The 22620-nt window shown below is 38.4% G+C and overlaps 1 protein-coding gene across 6 annotated transcripts in view; it reads left to right on the top strand.

Moving 5' to 3' along the window:
• Positions 1-22620, top strand: part of LOC116301520 (transcription factor 12) — a 43129-nt gene that overhangs the window by 16765 nt on the left and 3744 nt on the right. The window contains exons 1-18 of one of the 6 annotated variants that reach the window (XM_089027160.1): positions 616-770; positions 2935-3043; positions 6480-6598; positions 6718-6771; positions 10020-10164; positions 11331-11398; positions 11620-11719; positions 12025-12113; positions 12515-12580; positions 13462-13650; positions 13896-14016; positions 14408-14594; positions 14719-14781; positions 16911-16998; positions 18349-18450; positions 20607-20664; positions 20833-20994; positions 21647-21693. In XM_089027160.1, the coding sequence (XP_088883286.1) occupies positions 711-770; positions 2935-3043; positions 6480-6598; positions 6718-6771; positions 10020-10164; positions 11331-11398; positions 11620-11719; positions 12025-12113; positions 12515-12580; positions 13462-13650; positions 13896-14016; positions 14408-14594; positions 14719-14781; positions 16911-16998; positions 18349-18450; positions 20607-20664; positions 20833-20994; positions 21647-21663 (1797 nt within the window). In that variant the 5' untranslated portion in view covers positions 616-710 and the 3' untranslated portion in view covers positions 21664-21693. Of the gene's footprint in view, positions 1-615; positions 771-2934; positions 3044-6479; positions 6599-6717; positions 6772-10019; positions 10165-11330; positions 11399-11619; positions 11720-12024; positions 12114-12514; positions 12581-13461; positions 13651-13895; positions 14017-14407; positions 14595-14718; positions 14782-16910; positions 16999-18348; positions 18451-20606; positions 20665-20832; positions 20995-21646; positions 21694-22620 lie in introns of those variants that run through there. The other 5 variants (XM_089027155.1, XM_089027158.1, XM_089027156.1 and 2 more) reach the window with 5 other exon arrangements.

Below are 22620 nucleotides of genomic sequence, written 5' to 3'. Positions count from 1 at the left end.
AAAGGGATCACCGCAAAAACGACTCCTTTTGATAAAGAAGGCTTACACGATTGGTTATTACAATGTCATAAAAATCTCCTTTATGTGAAGTTTATGCTGACATGAAAGTGCATTTTAAACCTCGTATTCAAAGTTAATTCCAAAGGTCAAGACACCAAAAATCTAATTTTAAGATGTTTTTGACTGATAGCTGTTGCCGTAGCAGTTTGGTAATGACTTCTTAACTCAATTACAATCAAAATTATGTTGATTGATAATCTACGTGTAGCTTTGTGAGCCAATTCTAAGTCAAAGATATGTTTTTTGATAGTTTACCAACACTTAGAGCAGTAGTTTCATTTGACAATAGTATTAAGTTCAAAGTATGAAAAGCTATTCGACTCCGTATCAACCACAGCTGGTTTTGAAGTTTTACTTTGGAATACATTCCTTTGGTGAATGCAAGGCCCGCGTGGAGTAAGGTTTCATGGCGTTATTAAGCTCTGTCGTTTCTCAATGTCAGCCAAGTCATTTGATATGCCAATTAAAAGCAGCCATACTTGATTGGCGACTATTTCTAACTATTTCATTGTCTTGTGTAACTGCTCAAGTTACTCGTAATACGATATCTTTGGAGAATTCACACCGCCGCATTCTGGGAGTGAATTAAGAAAGCCAGACCAGCTTCGGCCTGATGTTATTATATTTGGAAAAATAAGGAAAGATTTAAGATGTGGAGAGCACCATATCCTCACCAGAGAGCAATTTTACCCTATCCTGGCCGGGGAAAGGTAGGTTAGAGTCCTTTCCATGAAATCACAGAAAGAAAATCTCGAAATATGAGGGTTCCGTGTTTGTTTGTCTAATGTCACCTCAGTCCTTGCTCATATCTCGAACTGCAGACATCTTATCCTTCGGAAATCTTAAAATAGGACCCGAACTTCTCAAATACGTCTCTATTTCTTTTGATGGAGGAAGTAAGATGGTTTGGTTGGAGTTTCTGGCTTGGTGCGTTGTCTAGATTGCCTTAACTTCACGCCACATGTGATCTTATATCGTATAGTGCCGTTGACCCATATACAAGATGATATTTACCATGTGCCAACCGCGATGAAATAATCGAAGTGAGAGAATATCCCTATAGCTATTTACTATACGAGTATCCAACACATCAATGAATGAAGTGTTATTGGATAGATCACTCTTTTTCAGGGTGATTTATTCTTGGCTTCTCGCTGCACGAGTCGAATTTTACCTCGTTGATGGTTTATGCGTCTTATGAAGTGCTCAGCCGACTGCGGCTTAATTTTACGAATTTTCAAGGACTGGCCCTTGTTGCAAATCAAGTGCTATTCCCTCTCGTCTTTTCTTTTTGATGCTTTATCGCTAGGTACTTCGGGTATCATAGACAAAACAAAACCGAAGAAATTATTTCTGTTCTAACGTCGTCTTCTAAAAATGGTGATCACACGCAAGAAAAATTATGACTAATAGAGTGAACTTTAAATCTCTGCATACAGCGACTATAAGTGAAGTTCTATTTTGAAAGAATTTGAGTCTTATAGAAATATCAATTTGCTGCTTAAAGTTTAGATACTGCCACACATTAGAGAGTTTTAGATTGCCTTTTTTCTCCCCGCAAACGGCAAACGTGACCACGTTTTCATAGTTTTCCTGTATTTTACTTTACTGTTTACCAACCTTGTCACCAAGCGCAAATACTCTTTTGTTTTTCTAATACTTGAACTTTTTTGCGATTCTTTTTCAGTCATTGAAAATAATTTTTTACTGGTCAACTTATGTTTCACGTTTACCGTGAAAGTAAATCTAAAACTCTCTAATACATCGATTTAAATCTAAAACGTATTACCATAAACTCTCTTACCCAAAGTAACCTGATTCTCATAACAAATATCTTCTAAGTATCAAAGCATTTTCTCTTTCCTAACGATGAGTACATTTACAGCTTTCAACTTTTCTCGAAAAGCTGGTCCCGAAATCGTAGTCTTCTTGGCGACTTTACAAATTTTCGAGCTTTTTAACTTTATGATTGACGTAGAGTTTTCTTTTATCCTTACGGCAACGCGTGGGCTATGATTAAAACACCCACGATAAACGTGCAGATTTAAGTACCAAAATTTCAAGAACACTGTTCTTTATCATTATTCGTACAACTTTAAGTAGTGAAAAATTTATGTTCCAGAATCTATTATAACAACTTGTTGTTGATGTCGTTACGATTTTTAACTCGTGGATACGCGAAGCTTAGAAACGAGTTATTGTTATTGTTTTCTACATTTCACTTTACCTTTTGCAAACTTTATTTATTCATTTATTTTTATTCATTTATTTGTTTGTTTATTTATTTATTTATTTATTTTGACATTTTAATTTCGCGGATTTGCTTTTCTCTGCTCTATCTACATCATCTTTACAACTTTATGTAGATTTTAAATATTCAATTACATAATCATCTTAAAAGAGTTATCACACTAATAAATATATAAACGAAAATCAAATTTAAAAATCGATCTTTGAAGTCGTACACCACAGGGGAAAATCTTGGTTTTATTTAATGATGATTATTGCCTTAATTAAAGCGTGAAAGTCCGACTATTTCCGGGTTAAAGTTTTCAACATTTCTGCACGCTACGCGCTGGAACTCTGTTTCTTTATATCACGTTTTCGAGTTCGTTTCGCTTGGAATTGTGGGGGAAGCTTAGAAATACAGAATGGTGGATTGTTTTCCCCAGCATAAATTCGCATTCTGGTGAAATATCTATTGGTATTGGTTAAACAAATGTTTATTTTGAATTCCTTTGAAAAGCCATATAAAATTTGCTCTGAATTTTCTTGCCCAAGGGATGAAACTTTTCGACCTTCCTAATAATTTTCTTTAGTGTTCATCTCTTGATTTTGTTTAGTCTAAAAGTTTGTTTTGAAATTTCTTCACAGGTATATTCTCCAGGCACAGAAGACATGATGTCACATCCAGCTGATAGTATTTCACAGGCACATTATTCCCCCAAGGGAGGGATCTATGGGGATCCAGCCTATTATATCGGTAAGTAAATCATCATCAACTTTGTCAAATATGAAGTCTTTATTTTATGTGTTTGAACTTTGTTTGAAGAAAACATGCTTAAATATAGTAACATCGTCTGGAGATTTCCAAGAGGAAAAAAAGATACCTTGCTAGGGTGATGAATGATATGTTTTTACATTTTCGGAGAAAATCAATAATTTATTCTGCTGTTGTAAACAATGAGGACTTGGGTTGCCTGGGTTTTGTAAAGCGGCTTTTTCCCCTATCTGAATGCCTGTGCTAAATGACTCTAAAATATACAGTGCACGGAACTTTCGGATTGTTATAGACGCAATAAGTTTAGGTGTAATGTCTTCTCATTCCTGACCACATGTCATTCCCTAGAGTATCCTTTCTTTGTCTAGCGATTGCGCATGAGAAAACTCATGAATATGGAAACAACTCAAACAAATAATCTTATTTTCAAAGGAAAGACACGTGGTTTGAAATGGGTAAAAACTATGCCAATCTAAAATGGCCTAAAGTTAAGGCTAAAACTTAAAACGATGAAAGGTTTGAGCATTAAATTTATGAAGAAATGCCGCATTTAACTTGGACTATTCGTTCATGAAGATAAATAGTTTCTTTGACGGTGCAAGAGCTGCCTTTGTTTGGCTTTGTTGTTGAGTTATATATTAGTTTTCTAAGTTCAAATACTTATTTATGTCTACAAAACGCATTCTTGAGGACTACCTTGAAAGGTTTGAAACCTAAAGTCTGTTTTAAATTCATTTTTCAAATTACATTGAGGAACGCTCGAACCCTGATCACTTCAAGTTTTTTTTCAAGTTACAATTTCCTGAACTCTCTAGTGTTTCCTACCACCGAGTATAAAGTTTCAATGCACTGAGTTCAAATACACCGACTGATCAAAACTAATAAATCTTATTTCGATTGGCTCAATGGGCTCTCAGATGATTTACAGTATACATTTAAAAAAGTGACGAACAACTTGAAGTGTTTTTTTTAAAAGTTTTTTCACTCTTTTTTAAAGATTGAATTTATCGTAAAACCAAGCCAAAAAAAAAAAAAAAATCGATAAAAGCACGCTTAATGCAAATCAGGTTTTATGGATGTTTTGTCTTCGTCTAGTAAGTTTTCAAACATTTCTCGAATTGTTCTCGTTTTTCAAGTGCTAATAAAGCTGTTTATATTACACTCAGCTCTACTTAACGGTTTAGGAGCTTAAAAGTTGCATTTTTTTCGGCAAGACAGTCGGTTCGTTTGTCATGAGCAAGTTTGGTGTTTAGAACTAAAAGAATATAAAGCTGTAAAGTCGCAAATGAATTGATGTAAAGGAAATTAAAAAGAGCGGGAAAATTAGAGCACAAAAAATACGAACCATAATTTGCCAACTAATTGTGTGAGAAAATTGAATTTAAAAATTAACGAAAAAAGATAACACTCAGGAAGTCGGAATTCACATTAAAAAAATTGTGAGAAGTTTTGTGTTTGTTCCAGCTTCCAGAACGATATTTTTTCCGAATTCCATCACTATTCTTTTAAGATTTTTCTAGTGTATCGCAAATCTAGTTTGCCGGACAATATTAACGAGTTCTACTAACATGCAAGCGCCGCTAATATAACGACCTAGGACACAAGACTAGAATGGTTTACTTTCAAAACAGAAACTTTAGCTTTAAAAAGCTCTTTTCTGCCAAAAATTAAAAAAAAGAATTTTGGCGCGCGGTATCTATTAGTAAACACTGTCTAGTACGTGCATGGCTGCGACCTTGGGTCGAACAGAGCGAGAGAAGAAGAACATGTAAAAAAATGCGATTTTTCATTTTTGAAAACTGGCAAATGGCTCGAAATGAATGATCTAGATTTGGATTAGAGTATGAAACTCAAATTTGATTACTGAAATGTTTGAAAATCTAATCCACTGCGTGTGAGTTTTTACCTGATTTTCTAAAGAGACACGGAAAACGCGTTTAAGAAACCGAAAAGAGGTCATATTATCTTTATATTTATTATCATCCTGATTATCAAGGTGAATAAAGCTAAACACATACCTATAAATTGCATATTTTCCATCAGTGACCTTTGTTAACCCTAAAATCAATATATATGTCTATACAAACCTAACATAAACTTCCTTCTCACTGCTACCAATTATACATCTATTAACCTAATCCACTAAGCCCCTAAAACAACAGCCTGGATGCACTTGCAGTCTGTTAAGGTTCAAAATGCGGTATTAGTTAAGTTTATTCAGCTTGAGGGGAACACTACATTTTAACATTTTGGGGCAATAATTTTTTGGCGGGTGGGAGCAAAAGTTTTGCGAATTTTAGTTTTAATACGTACCTAAAATATGCCACTGGGAACACTTTTCAATTTGATTTTACTTTTGTATACACTTATTTCAATAAAGTTAGTCACCAAAAAACCTAGAAAGCTGAGATCACTGAGGATCATGCGAAACTTTTAATATCAAATGAGTAAAGCTTTTGATACAAACTGCAGCATGAGGATGCTCAGAAGAGGTGAGACTGTAACTGGTAAAAGATCTAAAATCCATCAACAGTTATTAAAGCGGTTGAAACATGTAAAATGAATCTACCCATAATCCTTGTTGGTCTCAGCTTTGTAGCTTTTTGGGTGTGACTAACTTTATTGAAATAAGTGTATACATACTTTTTATATTAATCTGTTTTAACATAAAAGTTATAAAATTAGAACAAAAAAATTTAATAATGGGTACAAATAAAGTTCTTTTTCTTAATAGTTTTAAGTGAGGGGGAAAAGAACGAATAATTTTTTTTGGTGATTTTGTGTTTGTTTTTTTTTTAGCCTTTTTGCCTAAATCTGTTTTGCCAGGGAGGGGAGGAGCATTCTGCATTTTTCTTCACCCCCTCCTCCCTTAGGAAATTGTGTCCCATTCCTATGATTAGTATTTGATAGCTTAGTCATAGCACTTTTAGTCTCTCATTATTGCCGTTGACAAACGTGTCCTGTGATTTCAAATTCCCGTCTGAGTTTCTTTTTAATGGCTTTTCAGTATGGCTGAAGAATTCTAGTAACAAAATATTCGTTGGGTTTCCTGTGTAACCACGTGACTCGGGACGATCCTCCATATTGAAAACGTGTTTTAGAACGAGTAGTATGTTTTTTATCATAATACGTATACGAAAAACCTTGGCATAACCGAGTTTGAAAGCTTTCGTTGATTATAGCGTTGTTTGACAGCGTTTTATCAGGCTGTTTTACTGACTTGATAAACTTTAAATACGGAAATTGGAAAGAAGGGAAATTTTCAACAGTCGAGATAGATAGAAAAAATAGCTAACGTGATGTAGAGATTATCACCATATCAGTGTAGTGATACCGTATCACTTCACACTGATTTGGTTTTTATTCACGGGTTTATCACACGGATATCGACCCTAAAAATGCCTTTATCTCATTTCAGACCATGGCTCTCCAGACCCCTGGGGACATTCAGGTCAACTCGGCAATTCCTCGACATCATACTCGACTTCCGCCGGCACGTATGCCACCAGTTACGGCATGACAACAAGAGAGGGCCTGGTATGTATGACACCAACCACCCTTCTACCTGTGTTTTTTTTTGTTTTGCTCGTTTTATTTTTGTTGACTTTTTTTCTCTTTTTTTTTTTTTTTTTTTTTTTTGCATTTGATTTTTTTAGAAGGACGTGCACGTTATGCCTGCACTAGCAAAGGCACCACTTCACCATCAAAGGGTGCGGTAACTAGTACCCAGACTTCTGTTTTACTGTTTTGAAACTGAGAAAAGGACTGGGCTCCGGGTTTGTCTTTTGTGTTTTTTTCAGCTTTAAAATGGTAAAACTCCACGCCAACGGTGTTTCCGAAGTAACTGTAACAGTTTTGAATTTATTTTTGAAATGAAATTTAGAGTGTTCTGTTTTGGACTGTTACACCTTGGACAGCAAACTAGCATTTCTTTCCTTTCTGTTGCAAGAAAACATTGCAATTTTTTTCTTTGAACAGCTCTTAAACTCAGTTTCAAAGGTTTTTTCCTTCCATAGACTACTTTCGAAATTAACTTCAAGTGAGATCAACTAAAAAATTTGAAACAAATTCCTCAAATTCCACCGGGAAATGGAATCGTATTGGCTTGACAAGTTTGTAGTTTACTGCTTTACTTTTAATAAACGCTGAATAATTTTGGTTTCATCGAGGTAAAGTTTCACTTGTAAGAAATAAGAACATGCATTTTATATCCATGACGCGCATTTCCATATTTCAGCAGTCTGTCGGATAAAGTTTTTGGCTTCTGTCAATGAAAATAGACCTACTTTTTCGAGGTACAATGTTTTTCCAATACATATCACGTGTCATTCTCAGGAGTAAATTTCTTTCATTTTAACGGCTGCGGATGATAAGGCACATGAATAGAGGCTTTGCGCCATCACGTGATGGCAGCCATAACAGGAGGCAGGAAAAATAGTATTTTTTCTCTGGGAAACTGAATTCTTTCTCATGTAATTCAGATTAGACCAGAATTAATTGTTCCTGCCTCCTGTCATGGCTGCCATCACGTGATGGTGCAAAGCCTCTACATGGATACAACTTAAAAAAATAATCTTATTCTCAAGGGAATGACAAGTGGTCCGTAATGGGAAAACATTTAGATTTAAATGTGACGGACACCAAAGCCAAAAACCCAGACGTTTTTTGAGCTGTGTTAATCGTTTAACTATAATGGCGTAAGATTTCCATCACCAGAACACTCTTCCTACACAAGCTACTTCGGACGTACTGGTTAGCTTTGAATTCGTTCATATTTGGCTTATACATCTAATCGAAACCCATGGGGAGTTCTGCTCTTATTGGGCACCCTGTGGTCGCTCACTCTTTTTCTTGACTCTAATTCAAAACTGACTATTTAAATCTTTTCGATAATCAGATGCAATCAGCGGTTGTCTTTGCTAATGCTTTCTCGTACTAATAATAGAACCACGTGTAACGTGGTATGAGATAATTTCTTTTATGCACAGGTTATTGGATTAATTATTGTGTAACAGTGCTTGAAAATAACTTCTTTTCGTTGAATTCTTTAAAAATCTACTCAAAAGTGACCCTGTTAAGCAACAGTGGAAGTTTTGCCACAGCATTACATGGCGACGTGCCTAACCGTGGACCACCAACTTATTTTTTACCAAAGCCGTTGAATCCTTTCCCGCCAAGTGTTTCCGTCAATTAAGATACTTTTTAGGAAAGCGTCCATTGTTAGCCAACAAAGGGACCAAAATAGGTATCACCTACGCAAATTTTTATCCATTTATTTAAAAAATTTTAAATATTTGCATTCACGTTGTGTGAGGTCACGTGCAAATGCACAAATTCTCGCTTTCGTTGGGTGGCCGTTGCAAGGCGCTTCGAACCTTAATTTGCTTTAGATGTACAGTAATATGTTTCCATTGTGAACCAAGTGTCATTCTTTGGAAAATAAGATTCTTTGTTTGAGAAAGAAACGATACTGAGGGTACGCCCAATTTCAACTGGTCTATTTACATCTTTCCATTCATTGGTTCACTGATCACACACACAAAGCATTTAATCGAGGCTGAAAGATATGAACAAAGAATAATTCAAATGTAAACCTTGCAACCTCGACTAAATGCTTTATTTTGACCATTGAATCGATACATAGGAAATGGTGAATAGACCCCCTCCTTGCAGCGCGTCGGAATGCAGCTCAATTTGAAGGACATAACGATAGGTTTCCAATTCTCAGGAGATTGAAATTCTTTTGTTTTGTCCTCCAAATTGAGCTGCTTTGGCGTCACATGCAAGGGTTCTATTAGATTATCTTGAATATTCCAAGAACTGTGACTGGTTTTTTTCTGACGTATGTACTAAGAATCTAAACTGAAGCGTTTCGCCTGTTGGTTGGTTTTCAAATAATTTGCTTTATTAATGAATTAATATTAAGCGCCGTGACAAATTTCGTGCTATCATTACTTATCTTGTCCTCTTCAAGCCTTAAAATGTTCTAAATTCCACGTTCGTGAAGTCAGTTTCCATGACGATCAGAACTCTGTGGGGATGTACGAGTGGCGTGGTGGTAAGAACACTCGCTTTTCACAAATGCGGCCCGGGTTCGAGTCCCACCGTGCTCGGTGTCGTATGTGAGTAGAGTTGTTTGCTGGTTCTTTCCTGTGCCTCGAGGGATTTTTCCTCCCGGTTCGGCTCCGGTCTTTCATCTCTCCACAAAATAAAAGAAGAACTTCTGAATTCTAATTCGATTTAACGGTAGCCTTCCGTCTCTATTGGGTTGCAAAACCTGTTCTCCCATCTTTCTCTCGCGCTCACTTTCTTTTTCCATTTGATTTTTCGTCTTTTTTTCTCCCTCTCTCTTTCTTTTGCTCACTTTATTCCTTCTCGTGCCTTTCTTTTTCTTTCTTTCATTTTCTCTCTTTTTCTCTCAAAAACAGCAAAAGTAAAAATTATTTTTTCTTCCTAACGGAACGATATTTGATCTTCATGGGAACTGACTTAGACATACTAGCCTTGAAATATTCTGTTTAACTAAATACTAAACCTTATCACTCAACCAAAAACTCTTTTCTACTGACTACAAGCGTTATATTCGTTACGTCTTCATTTTAACCTCTTGTTAAACAGTTTTCATACAGAGAAGATTTTGTATTACTGTCAAAAGTCGTGACCGTGCCACGCGTTCGCAGTATGGAACGGACAACGACCGTTAAATGTATACGGCACTCGAGATGTTGCGGCACGAACGTATCATGAAATGTTTAGCATTTTTACGAAATCTGCCTCTGTAGTAATCCTTTCTTGTTGTGCATGATTCGTAACCGCCATATTGGATGAATTCGATAAACCTCCAACATGGCGGCTGTCATGTTTTCTGGTAAATTCTTATCCTTCTGATTCATGTGGTTTTATTTTCGACGTCCATTCTGCCAAGTTACTAATGTTTTTATCGTGTTTATATTTGTAGAGCTACATGAGTCATAGTGAGGCGATGGACAGACTATCAGGACTGCCTCCCATGTCATCTTTCAGACAATCAGGAAGCATACACGGCCAGTCGTCTCCTTATTTGCATGCCGTCTCTCCTCCACTTAACGGCAGCGACCCAATGGGTATGTGTCGATCAATAGGGCATGTGACGTCATGACCACCATGTTGGTTGACTTGGACAAACAATGGACTCTTCTCAAAATTATCTCGAAAAAAACAAACAAGAGTAATGCCACAAATTTCATCGAGAAAAGTTTGTTTTCGTTTGTGTTTTCATGATAGTCTCGCTTTCAACATAATTTCGAGAAGGTCTGTTGGTCTTGATTTCTTTTGTTGTGTCACCCAACATGGCGGCCATGTCTTTTGTCCTTGTGCATGTGACGTCAGAGCCGGCATGTTGGTTAACTTGAAAAAAATAATTGGTCTTGATTTCTTTTGTTGTGTCACCCAACATGGCGGCCATGTCTTTTGTCCTTGTGCATGTGACGTCAGAGCCGGCATGTTGGTTAACTTGAAAAAAATAATTGGTCTTGGTTTCTTTTGTTGTGTCACCCAACATGGCGGCCATGTCTTTTGTCCTTGTGCATGTGACGTCAGAGCCGCCATGTTGGTTGACTTGAACAAAACAATTGGTCTCGTTTCTTTTGTTATGTCAACCAACATGGCGGCCATGTCCTTGTGCATGTGACGTCATAGCCGCCAGGTTGTTTCACGTAACTAAAATAATTGATCTTGGTTTCTTTTGTCATGTTAACAACATGGCGGTCACGTGAAGACCACATAGAGTGAAAATCTCTGTATATTGTTTTACCTAAACTTGGATCAGATTTAGATGTAGTCATACTTGTTGGACACACTTATTTCAATAAAGTTAGTCACCTGAAAAGCTATAAAGCTGAGGCCGACAAGGATTATGGGTAGATTCATTTAACACGTTCAGCCGCTTGATAACTGTTCATAGGCTTGCGAATCTTTTACCGGTTACAGTCTCACCTCTTCTGAGCATCATGGAGCTGCAGTTTGTATTAAAAAAGCTTTGTATATATATATATATACTTTTTTGATATGAAAAGTTTCCCATGATGCTCAATGATCTCAGCTTTCCTGGTTTTTGGTGACTAACTTTATTGAAATAAGTGTATGCAAAAGGTGGTAATACGGGCAGAAATCCAGAAACGTATGACAATAGTAATGAGAGGAAACCAGGTATTTTAGGATGCATACTTACTTTGGTTCATTGTGCGCATTTCCAACTTTTTTTTTGGTAAATTTTTAATGGTGTTTGCAGGACACGCATCGAGAGCACCAACTTCGGGATCTCAAACAGGAGACGCACTCGGCAAAGCCCTTGCATCTGTAAGTAATCTGCTCAAATGTTATTCTGGCTGATATGTTATTTGAATTCCTCTTCATTCCTTCATCTTCTATATCGGTAGGGTCTTTTATTGCATCTTCGTTTCTTTCGAATTTCAATACTTTCTCCACCCTACCCCTCTGTTGATTAAGCTGTGTTCAAATCCTTCGTCCTTCCTTTCTGTATTTGTACGTTATTTGATGATGGTTCTTTTTCTGTTTAGATATACTCCACAGACAATGGAACAACATACTCGTCAAATCCATCCACTCCAGTAGGCTCACCTCCACCTTTAGCTAGTGTATCAGAACGACCACCTTCAGGTAATTGAGGATGATGTCGGATGGGGGTGATGATGTTGTTGATGATAATGATGGGTGTAATTATCGATGATGATGATGCTAGATAGTGGCAGTGATGATAATGTTTATGGTAGTGATGGGTGCACGTGATGATGATGTTAATGGTAGTGATGGGTGCAAGTGATGATGATGGTGGTGGTGATGATGGTTAGAAGTGATAGTGATGGTGGTGATGATGTTGATGTTGATCGGTTGTAGTGACGGTGATGATCGGATAATAATAATCTTCATCATGATGTGGTAATGGTTATATTTATTCATGATAGCTGGATCAGGAGCATCTGGTCATTCATCTGGTTGGGGTCGTTCAAATCAACCGACATCACCTCCCTATGAGAGCCAATTACATCCTCTGGTAAGTCCTATCCTTTTTCCAACATTCCACTATTGAGTAGGTCCTTAGTGACCTCACACACTTGTTTCAAGGAGTAAGTGTGGCTTGGTTGGTTAGTGAGCTGCCTGCTAAGTAAGAAATCCATAGTTTGATCCTCAGTTACCTCACACACTTTGTTTTGAGGAGCACGTGTGACTCCCTGCTAAGCAAGAGAGGTCCATTTGATCCTCGATGACCTCACACACTTTGTTTGTGGCTTGGTTGGTTAGTGTGCTGCCTGCTAAGCAAGAGGTCCATTGTTTAACCTCGCACACTTGTTTCAAGGAGCAAGTGTGGCTTGGTTGGATACCTACCTAAAGCCCATTGATGTTGACGTAATCTTTTTTGGCTTCGTATATTCTGACATATTTCACTTTCAACAGAGAGAAGCAAGGAGCACAGCAAACCCAATAGAATTACAGAACATGCAACAGTATATACAACCAAAGGTATTCCCAAATACAGCGTATAATACTTTGTATTCATATTCCTGTTCTCCATTTCTAAGGCACGTTTTTGTGACTAAGCAAGCGGGTATTGCAACAGTATTGTCACTAACCGCTATATAGACCCCTTGCAGCACTTTGGAATGCAGCTCAATCTGGGGGACAAAGCAATAGGCTCCAATTCCCAGCAGATTGGAATTCTTTTTGTTTGGTCTCCCAGATGGAACTGCTTTGATGTCACATGCATGGGGTCCATACTCTTGAAAAATGGAGCATTAATGGATGGATTGGATAAGGTGCCTACCTACACTCGAAGTAGAAACTTGACGGGAAAAGGGACAGTCGACGTCAATTATATTTCTGTATATTTGTTTGATATACCATAAAAGAATCACTTTCAGAGTTGTTCAAGGCAGACTTTATAAATAACTGACAAAATGCTAGCCATTTCAGGTTCATATTGAACGCTTTTAACAATCCAGTAGTGTTCAAACTGATAGCGACCTTTTTGGGCTGAATTTGGGGACAATATCGTGGAGCTTTTCTATCTTGTCCCCGAATAGACCCTATTCGTGTTCCAAATTACCGCTGTGTTTCTTGATTACAGACTCATTTACTCAGGCTTAGCCTCGATTTTGTGCAGAATGTTCACGTGTTCCAGTCAAGGTCCGTCAAGTTTCAAAGTGCTCGTATTGTTGAAGTTGTGCATTCTTTACTTTACCGTTGGTATTTGCGAGTAATTAGACACTGATTCGAGGCTAAGTCTGAGTAAATAAGTCTGTAATCAAGAAACACAGCGGTAATTTGGAACTCGAAACTGGACTATTCAGCCCCACAATTATAGGCACCTACTCGTGGTTAACTCTACATAATTTGCATTATAGCAAAGCCGCATCGAAGAACGTCTTGATGATGCGATTCATGTGCTGCGCAATCACGCCGAAGCCAACGTCCCCCTACGTGAGATGTACGCTAGCGTTGCCAGTGCTGGAATGAGTGTAGCAACTACGAGTGTGTCAGCGGCTGGGTACTCGACTGGAGATAATATGCATTCCTCACATCTAGATCAACTTGTAAGTGAAAACAATCTACCAGAAAAGGAGACATATCATTCCCTTTTTAATTCTTGACAAAGACCATGCAAAAGGAACGCTTCCTTTCTTGTCTCCCTTCTTCCCTTCATTATGATCCTTCCTTCCTTCCTTCCTTCCTTCCTTCCTTCCTTCCTTCCTCCCTCCCACCCACGCCTATAGTCCCTTTACTTCTTCCCTTCCTTATCATTATTGAATGCTTAAATGATCGATTGCTTCTCTCCCAGAATAACAACCACAGTGCGATGGACGAGGACCCAAATAGCATGACCTCTCCAGGGACAATATCTAATCGAGCGTTGTCCTCACAGATGTCGCCCGCTACTTCTGATATCAGCGAAACACGATGTAAGATTCCAAAACAATTGATATTGTGCAGCAGAATAGCCGCCATGTTTAAGAGATAATGAGAAAGTCTTTCATAGCTAAACATACAAGTGACAATTGTCACTCACACGGGTGGTGTGTGCTGCTAAGCCGCCGCATCTCAACAGTGTGTAATTGTGGGTACGTCCCACCCTTGCATGGACCCCAGGGGCGAAGCAAGGGGGAAAATCCTGACTATGCCAATCGATCCAATCAGATGTGAGTTGAGACCTGCTTTTTTTTGGTTCTCTCCTGTGTTTTACTGATCTATCTTGGGTACAATATATGATGATGACCCAAAACAGACCAGAATGCAGCGCAATCGCCGTTTTAGAAATAAGCTTTAATTCTATGATATATTGATCTCTCGTAGACGGAAATAAAACAGACGGTTCCGTAAGTGAATCGATCAAAAACGAGGACAAAATCGACAGCCTTGACAAAGATGGCGGCAGTCTAATGGGAGAAGATGGCGATAAAGGTGACGATTTTATCGAAGGGGATACAGACAGGGTAGTCCGCGAGCAAGAACGACGATACGCAAACAACGCCAGAGAAAGGTTTGTAGGTTTTGGGAGTCAAATTCGCTTCCGCGCGGCGGCCATTTTGAATCTCATTATTTTGGCAGACTTTGTTCTGCCTTAAGGCTTTTCTTAATCATGTTGTAAATAAAAATCATTTCAGTCTTTTTGAGGGGGATGTGGCAACTATTAAACATCGAAGATTTGCTAACAATGCTCGTGAACGGTGAGTGGTATCGTCGGTGTTGTCATACTTGCGTGGCGGCCATTTTGAATTGTGAATCGATCGTTCCCATCTATATGTAATGGCGTTTATCAAAACAAAATTAGCTCCAATTTAGATTGGGTTAGCGAAAATAGAGAGCGCTTTTTACTTAATCTCCAAAAATAACCACCAATTTGATGTTGGAAATTTTCGCGACATTTTCGGACGATTTCGGCCTAGGTTCGGAATCCTTTCGGGAATGCGATCTCGGAAGAATCTAAACCAAAACTTGACAAACATAGAGGAGGAGGCTTTGCGATTGAAAGACAAACAGATATGACTATTAGGATATTGTGAGCGAACATTATTGGGTACCCTGTGTTTATTTTGAAGACAAAAACATTTGGAGTGTATTTTAAAATTAATGCAATGAATACCGGTTTTAATGATGACAGACTTATACAGGTTATACAGTTATACAGGTTTACCTTAGTTGTAAGTTTAGTTTTAGTTAGATGTAAATGGTAGATGGGAAAGCTACGTCTTTCTATTGGGAGTGGAGAGATTAGGATTCAAAATGGGGGGAGGGGGGACATCAGTAAAGATTTATACTTTACGGAGTGTCAAACGTTTTTTTTTTTACGAAAGCTTTTTCCTTGTTGGCTTAATAGAAGGGTCTTGAATTTCTTACTAAGTTCAAGAGGGAAGATTACAACCATTCATAACAAGTTTACTGCGACTTCCCTAGTCTCCCTCGCATCCGTTTTTAGTGTCGGTCGTCACGCAACGCTCCCGTTGCGTAACGACCGACACTAAAATCGGATGCGAGGGAGACTACGACTTCCCCAGCCCTACCGTCAGTAAAGACGTACCTTCCCATAGTAGTTGTAGTTGGCTTGCAGACCTATTAGATATAGAATGAGATTTGAATGAGGTGTAAAATCTGAATTCAGCCCGTCTTGACCGTGTCGTGCTGTAACTTTAGGACCTACACGGTGCAACCCATTTTAAATTAATATGAGAATCCCTCAGACCTTGATTACTAGAAGTGTTTTCACCCATAGTTGGCAAGTGTTTTCTGTCTTCTATTTCCTTTTCATATCTGTTTATCTCTTTTTCGTTCTCTCTTTCTCTCGCTTAAAATGGCCGTCGCGCGCCTGTGTCTTAGACCCGAATTGAAATTCTTCTCTTGCACATTAATATTCCTCAAAATTTCTACTCGATCCAGTGATTTCCTAGCCTCCTTTGCAGCCGTTCGTAGGGTCGTCACGCAACATGGGGAGGGAAACGTTGCGTGACGACCCTAAGAACGGCTGCAAAGGAGGCTAGTGGTTTCCAAGAGGAAGGCATTTGATCCAGACTATCGCATTTTCCTAACTGGCCAATCAATGAGAATAACCAAAATGGCTTTTAAGTGTGACGTCATTAGCATAAATTAGCGACTTCTGGGCACAGAACGAACGTCCCTTCACAAAAAATCAATCAGTGATTCAAAATTATGGTTGCTAAAGATTAAGCATGCATTGCATTTGTCTCGGAAAAATTCAGAGTTCCTTATGCCCGCCTTGGGAGAAACAATAGTTCCCTTCACAGTTCCCTGCGTCATCTTGAAAGGTAGCCGTGCCTTTGCATCGAAGCGAGACGAACGGTGAGCTTGCAATGATAAAGACCTTTTTTAACACCTTGGACAAGTTATTCACTAGGACCCTGTCATTGCAACATCACCGTTTGTATCGCTTCGATGCAAAGGCCCGGCTACCTTTCAAGATGACGCAGGGAACTGTGAAGGGGACTATTGCTCGAGTAACACATTCTCTATTTTTAAAATATATTCTCCTACCATACAATATGATTTTTGCTTGTAGACGATACATTTACGTCACAATTTTGGCGTTACTGTTGCAATACACATTTGCCGACTTCCCTTGAGTGGCCACGAGACATTGGCTTCAATTCGAGGTTGAATTTAATAAATACTGTATATATTACGAACACATCGAGTCTAACCTTGTTCCGTGGTCACTGAAGCGAGTTTAGGAAAGATCTATTGTCGTATCAAACTGGACCCGTAATTAACGTCACAACTTAAAAGCTTTTGGTGTGAGAAATGGCTCAACTAATGAACAGTGCCTGGCTTGATTTGATTTTAGGATGAGAGTACGTGATATCAACGAAGCGTTCAAAGAGCTTGGTCGAATGTGTCAAATGCATTTACAGAATTCAAAACCACAAACAAAGGTAAGGTAGACAACTGTTACTTGAATCACTCTGGTGATTCTGGTCAGCGGTTGTAGTCAAGTTGGTTGCAGTTGAGTCGGTTGCAGTTGAGTCGGTTGCAGTTGAGTCGGTTGCAGTTGAGTCGGTTGCAGTCGAGTCGGTTGCAGTCGAGTCGGTTGCAGTCGAGTCGGTTGCAGTCGAGTCGGTTGCAGTCGAGTCGGTTGCAGTCGAGTCGGTTGCAGTCGAGTCGGTTGCAGTCGAGTCGGTTGCAGTTGAGTTGGTTACAGTTGAGTCGGTTGCAGTCGAGTCGGTTGCAGTCATGTCGGTTGCAGTCATGTCGGTTGCAGTCGAGTTGGTTGCAGTCGAGTCAGTTGCAGTCATGTCGGTTACAGTTGAGTCAGTTGCAGTCTTTGGGCTTCTTTTCTTTTCTTTTTTTGTGCGGAAATGAACAGCATAGAAACCATATTCTGTTATCTTCCTTATTTGTTTTACGAGGGTAGCACTTAATAGACCCTTTGCATTAAATTCCTAGAGGAATTGTTCTAGGGGACAAAACAATAGGCCCTCCTTTCTTATGCAAAGCAAAATCCATTGTTTTGTCCCCCAGGACAATTCCTCTCGGGACTCAGTGCAAGGGGTCTATAGCCAGTGCCTAACAAACCTTTGGCCCAGATTTCATGATTGGAGTTTGGAGGTTTATTTTAGCGGAGGGAGGAAAACCGGAGAACCCGGAGGAAACCCCTCGAGGCTCACGAGAGAACTAATTAGAAACTCTACACACACAGTTGTACGTTTGAGGGACGAAAGCCAAAACACTAGAACATGTCAGGGCAGGGTCTGCAGTTTTCTGGGTCGGGTTGGCAGCAAAAACGTGTTTTATGGTTATAATGTTGACTTAGTGAGGCAAGAATGCGAGATGGGATGGGATTTAGTGATTTAGTTACTCCCTTTATTGGCGTCATCCACAGCCTCCTCCCTTCCTCCCTTCGCCTCTCCCCCTCCCCCCTTACCGGGGAAGGTAGTTGTCTCTTTAAATGACTGTCAAAGTCGATTCAAAACTGTATTAAAATTGAATTTAACCTTTTTCTTTATCATAGTTTGGCTGTTTTCTTTCTTCTTTTCTTATGACCCTTTCACGGTTTGGCCGCCATTTTGAACTGTGGCCTGGCCTTCACTTGGAGTCGAGGCTGTTGATGACTTGGTTGACTGAGACCTTGATCACTCTGTAGTCATCAATGACCTCGCAACCAATGTAGAAGACTGGTGCCCAATATGAACTAGCCTTTGGCCTGGTTACATTTCAAGATGGCCGCCATTGCCCTACGAAGGGTCTTAAGGCCAATTTCTCATGTCAAAACTTGTTCTTAAAAGGAAAAGGAGCGTCCAAGTCAACCCAAACCCCGTCGGGAACCATCAACAAAGGAATGGTCTTTGTATGACGCCTCTAGCGGGAGTAACATTCCACAAACCAAGGTAACTACCGTAAGTGATTCCATGTTTCCCGCCAAAGATCTGAAGAAAAAATAAGAAACCAGTTTCTTGAAAAAAACATATCACATATTTTCTTGTTGATTTTTTAAAAAATTTATTGCTATTTTTAACTGTTTCAAGTACTGTTTGAAGCGGCCATTATGGGGTACCAAAACAATACATTTTCTATCCTCCGGGAATTGAATTTCAATCTCATGAGAATTGGAAACCATTTGTAATGTCATCCAAATAGACCTTCTTCGTTGTGTGACAATATGTTTCCAATAGTCCCCTTTACGGTGAGAGATGAACGGTGAGCTTGCAATGATAGAGACATGTGAATAATTGTCTAAGGTGTTAAAAAAAGGTCTCTATCATTGCAAGCTCACCGTTCGTCTCGCTTCGATACAAAGGCCCGGCTACCTTTCAAGATGGCGCAGGGAACCGTGAAGGGGACTATTGAACGTGACAAACCATTAGGGAAATGAACAGCTATTGTTTTGAAACTCGTCAGGATAACATCGTTATTCCTTTCGTATCCTTTGGGATACTAATGAATTTATCACGATTGGAATCGTCATCACGCGATAAAATAGATTTTAGTGGACGTCAATCAAAGTGTTTCCATGGCAATGTCTGGTAAAGAAACTCATTAAGGCACGTGCCTATAAAATGTTATGGAGATATTTTGATTGAGGCCCAGTTCTGTGCGGACACACTTAACCGGGACCACTTGAAAAAAGCAGTCACGTTATAGATTAAAAACAAAGGAATCAAAATAAGTCAAAGTTAAAGCAATCAGGAGAAAGCAATTGTGATTGGCTGGGGTCAATGGGATACTTATTTTTCTCTCTCCTCGATTGGCTAAAGGTCAATGGGATACTGATTTTGCTCTCTTCTGATTGGCTAAAGTTTTTTATTTATTTAAGTTTGTCCGCACTGTAAAAACTTACTTTGGTGTCAAACAATCACGTGCTGATAAATGACTTTGATAATGAATCAATTCAAAACATTGGAGAACCAAAAATATCTATCTTCAGTTCATTATTCGACTCGTGATGAAGAAGGTAAATCATCTAAATTACAGATACCTTCGAGCAGAAGTCGCTCTCTTATTTACTTTGAGGATGTCATTACTGATTTTTCATTTGAATATTGGTATATTGCATTAATCCGGTCCGTGCGTATAAAAGGAATGATTTCATTAATCGACTCTAGGGGTCAACGCGTGACCTTGTTTGACTGTAAGTGAGCTTATTCTATCCATTTCTTCATGCACTCCTTTGATATCGTTGTCATAAATCACAGAGACACCTTCCTCTTTTTTCAAATATGCAAAAGATATCCATCCTTACAATACCAGGTACGCAGCAAAGCAAAACTTGCATAAATCACAAGTGCGTACCAATATAGGCAAGCAAATGACGGCTAATATGGCGATTGAACTCTGGGAACAAATTCCTAGCCACTTAAAAAATGTTAATGTATTTTCGTTTGCGAAAAAATTAAAAAGTTATTTACTTGCCGACCAATTACAGATAAAAATTTAGTTCTTCCTTAGATTTTCCTTTTTCTAAATATTCTATTTCTTTCTTCATATATGTTAATATATACCATACATGTCATTACTCTAATTGTGGATTAACAGTTTTATTGTTCAGTTAAATTGTAATTATTTTTTATGTACTTGGTTCTTCTTCAGTTTACTCCAATGTTAAATTTTAAATTGCTGGGGTCTAACTCAAAAACCTTATGGTTAATTTAGACCCCAGGCTCTGAATTATGTTCTTTTGACAATTATCTATTTTTTATTTTCTTAGTTGTTTTCTATAGTTGTTTTTCACATTTCATGTAAATTTTCTTGTATGAGCAAATAAAATTGTATTGTATTGTATTGTATTGTATTGTATTGTATTGTATTGTATTGTATTGTCATAAGACTGACACAGCTCGATATCATGATGGTCACGTGAGACATACAAATAATAATATGTAGTAATATATATATATATATATGTATTTCAAATAAAATATCTAATTCCCACAATATAAATATATTCCCACAATACAGTGGAAAAATTAGCTGGCGCTAAAAAAACTATTCGAAAAAACGAAATGAAGTTTCAAGTTTCATCCAATTTCTATTTTGTTGATTTTAGCTTGTCATTTTGCATCAAGCTGTATCAGTAATCACGAGTTTGGAATCCCAAGTTAGAGGTGAGTACCGATGTACAACAAGCTGTCTTCCTTCCTCCCTCCCTTCCTCCCTCCCTGTCCTTTCTTTCTTCCTTCCTTCCTTCCTTCCTTCCCTCCTTCCTTCCTTCCTTCTTGTTTATCTTTTGTTTCCTTTTAATGCTCTCTTTTCCTGTTTGTTGGTTGTCCTAGAACGGAATCTAAATCCCAAAGCCGCCTGCTTAAAACGAAGAGAAGAAGAAAAAGTCGAAGAGGAGTCTCCCGAGAAGCGAGCAGTTCCAGGTGTAGACAAACCGTTTGATAACAATGCTGTCCGTGGAAGAGGCGGTCGCCGAGGAAGGCGATCTTCAAGAGGTTAGCTACTTAGTTATGGAATTCATCTCACACAACTTCTAGTGTGCTGCGCTCGTGGCTCCACTTGAGTTTGTATCACATGCCGACACCATTCTATGTTCAATAAGAGTCAAACCATAGAAAAGGGACCTCGATTTCCAAATTAACCTAATTTGTTGGTGCCATTCGTGTCATTCTCTTGAGAGTAAGATTCTTCAAGTTTGAGTTGTATCCATGTTCATGTGTCTTCTGATGCACCACTGTTAAACAAAGAAATGATACTCTAGGGAATGACACGTGGTCGGTACTGGGAAAACATTGCACCACAACGATTATGGTTTAATGTATGATAAATGTAACAAAACAGACATGTTAAGAATAAGCCTTTTCATAGTTTAAGAATCGATTCCACTGCGCATGCGATTTTATCCCGAATTTCTCACCTTCTTTTGTCTAAACCTTTTGTTCTTAATTAAACAAAAGAAGGTGAGAAATTCGGATAAAATCGCATGCGCAGTGGAATCGATTCTTAAACTATTAAAAGCTTATTGCTTGGGCGTTTTTACGCATGCGCGATGTTTCGGTCCCCTCGAAGGACTTGAGATACCTGTGGTAGACGTGATGCATATACGTGATGTATATACAACATTAACATAATATTTTTCTATTTCAGATTCATTAGAGTTTTAGATTTTTATCTTGTATGGTACTTTAAAAGAGGTGAGTTAATGATTAGAATAATATACTGTTTGGCAATGACGCATGCGTGAATGGCCGCGTAAAATACGTGACAATTATGTTATCGAACTTAGATAAGTTTTCGCATGACTACCGTGAAAAGCTCAGTGGTGTGAGCGTGCCGTGACCACGATATTTTCTAGAATTTTAATTGCCTGGTTTTTTTTTTTTTCTCGTGCAGTGATCTAAAATGAAACTATTTTTAGTTGGGCTTGTCCTCAAAGATTTCCATTTTGTTTTACAACGAAGAATCAATCCTAAAATGAAGTTGAATGCCATTTTAGACTCTAAAACTTGCACCAAAGTTGTCGTAAAGAAGGCAGAAAGAGACCTTTATTTACATAATCTTGATCGTTAATCCTTGCCTTTGTAGCCGTCAATGCATTGAAAAACACGCCTGATAATCTCTTTAGCTGTTGAACAGATTGCCTTTTTTGTCTTATGTTGTTTTTGTGCAAAAAGAGGTAAACTTTCGAAATTTTCTAGAGTAAAATCAGGTATTGTTTTGTAGAACGTTATGTCATCTGTGTCTTAACATAGCTGTCAGCCAATCAGAATGTGTTATTTAACGTGAGATGTTGTAAAAAATACACTCAATTGAAGAATCGTTGTCGGGTTCAGAAACATAGAACATAAAAGCTGAGATCGAAATAGCACATGGGAAATGACATAATTATATTATAATTTATTCATTTGCGGCATCCATGCAGTCAGTTTAGAATGCCAAACGCGTATTAAAAACAGTGGATGATGCCACGGGTCGCCGGTCACAGCATGCATCTAATTAACGTACTTCCCATGTGTCATTTCGGTCTCATGTTCTATGTTTCTGAACCCGACAACGATTCTTCAGTTGAGTGTATACGTATGTCTAACTGATGGAATCTGCAGTCAAAGTTCCATCCATCC

Source organism: Actinia tenebrosa, unplaced genomic scaffold, assembly GCF_029948245.1.
Source record: "Actinia tenebrosa isolate PJP-AT-01 unplaced genomic scaffold, QUT_ActTen_1.0 PGA_scaffold11__36_contigs__length_13525064, whole genome shotgun sequence".
In the NCBI taxonomy this organism is placed as follows: Eukaryota; Metazoa; Cnidaria; class Anthozoa; order Actiniaria; family Actiniidae; genus Actinia; species Actinia tenebrosa.
The sequence above is the reverse complement of the archived record's forward strand: the minus strand, read 5'-3'. Positions and strand labels throughout refer to the sequence as shown.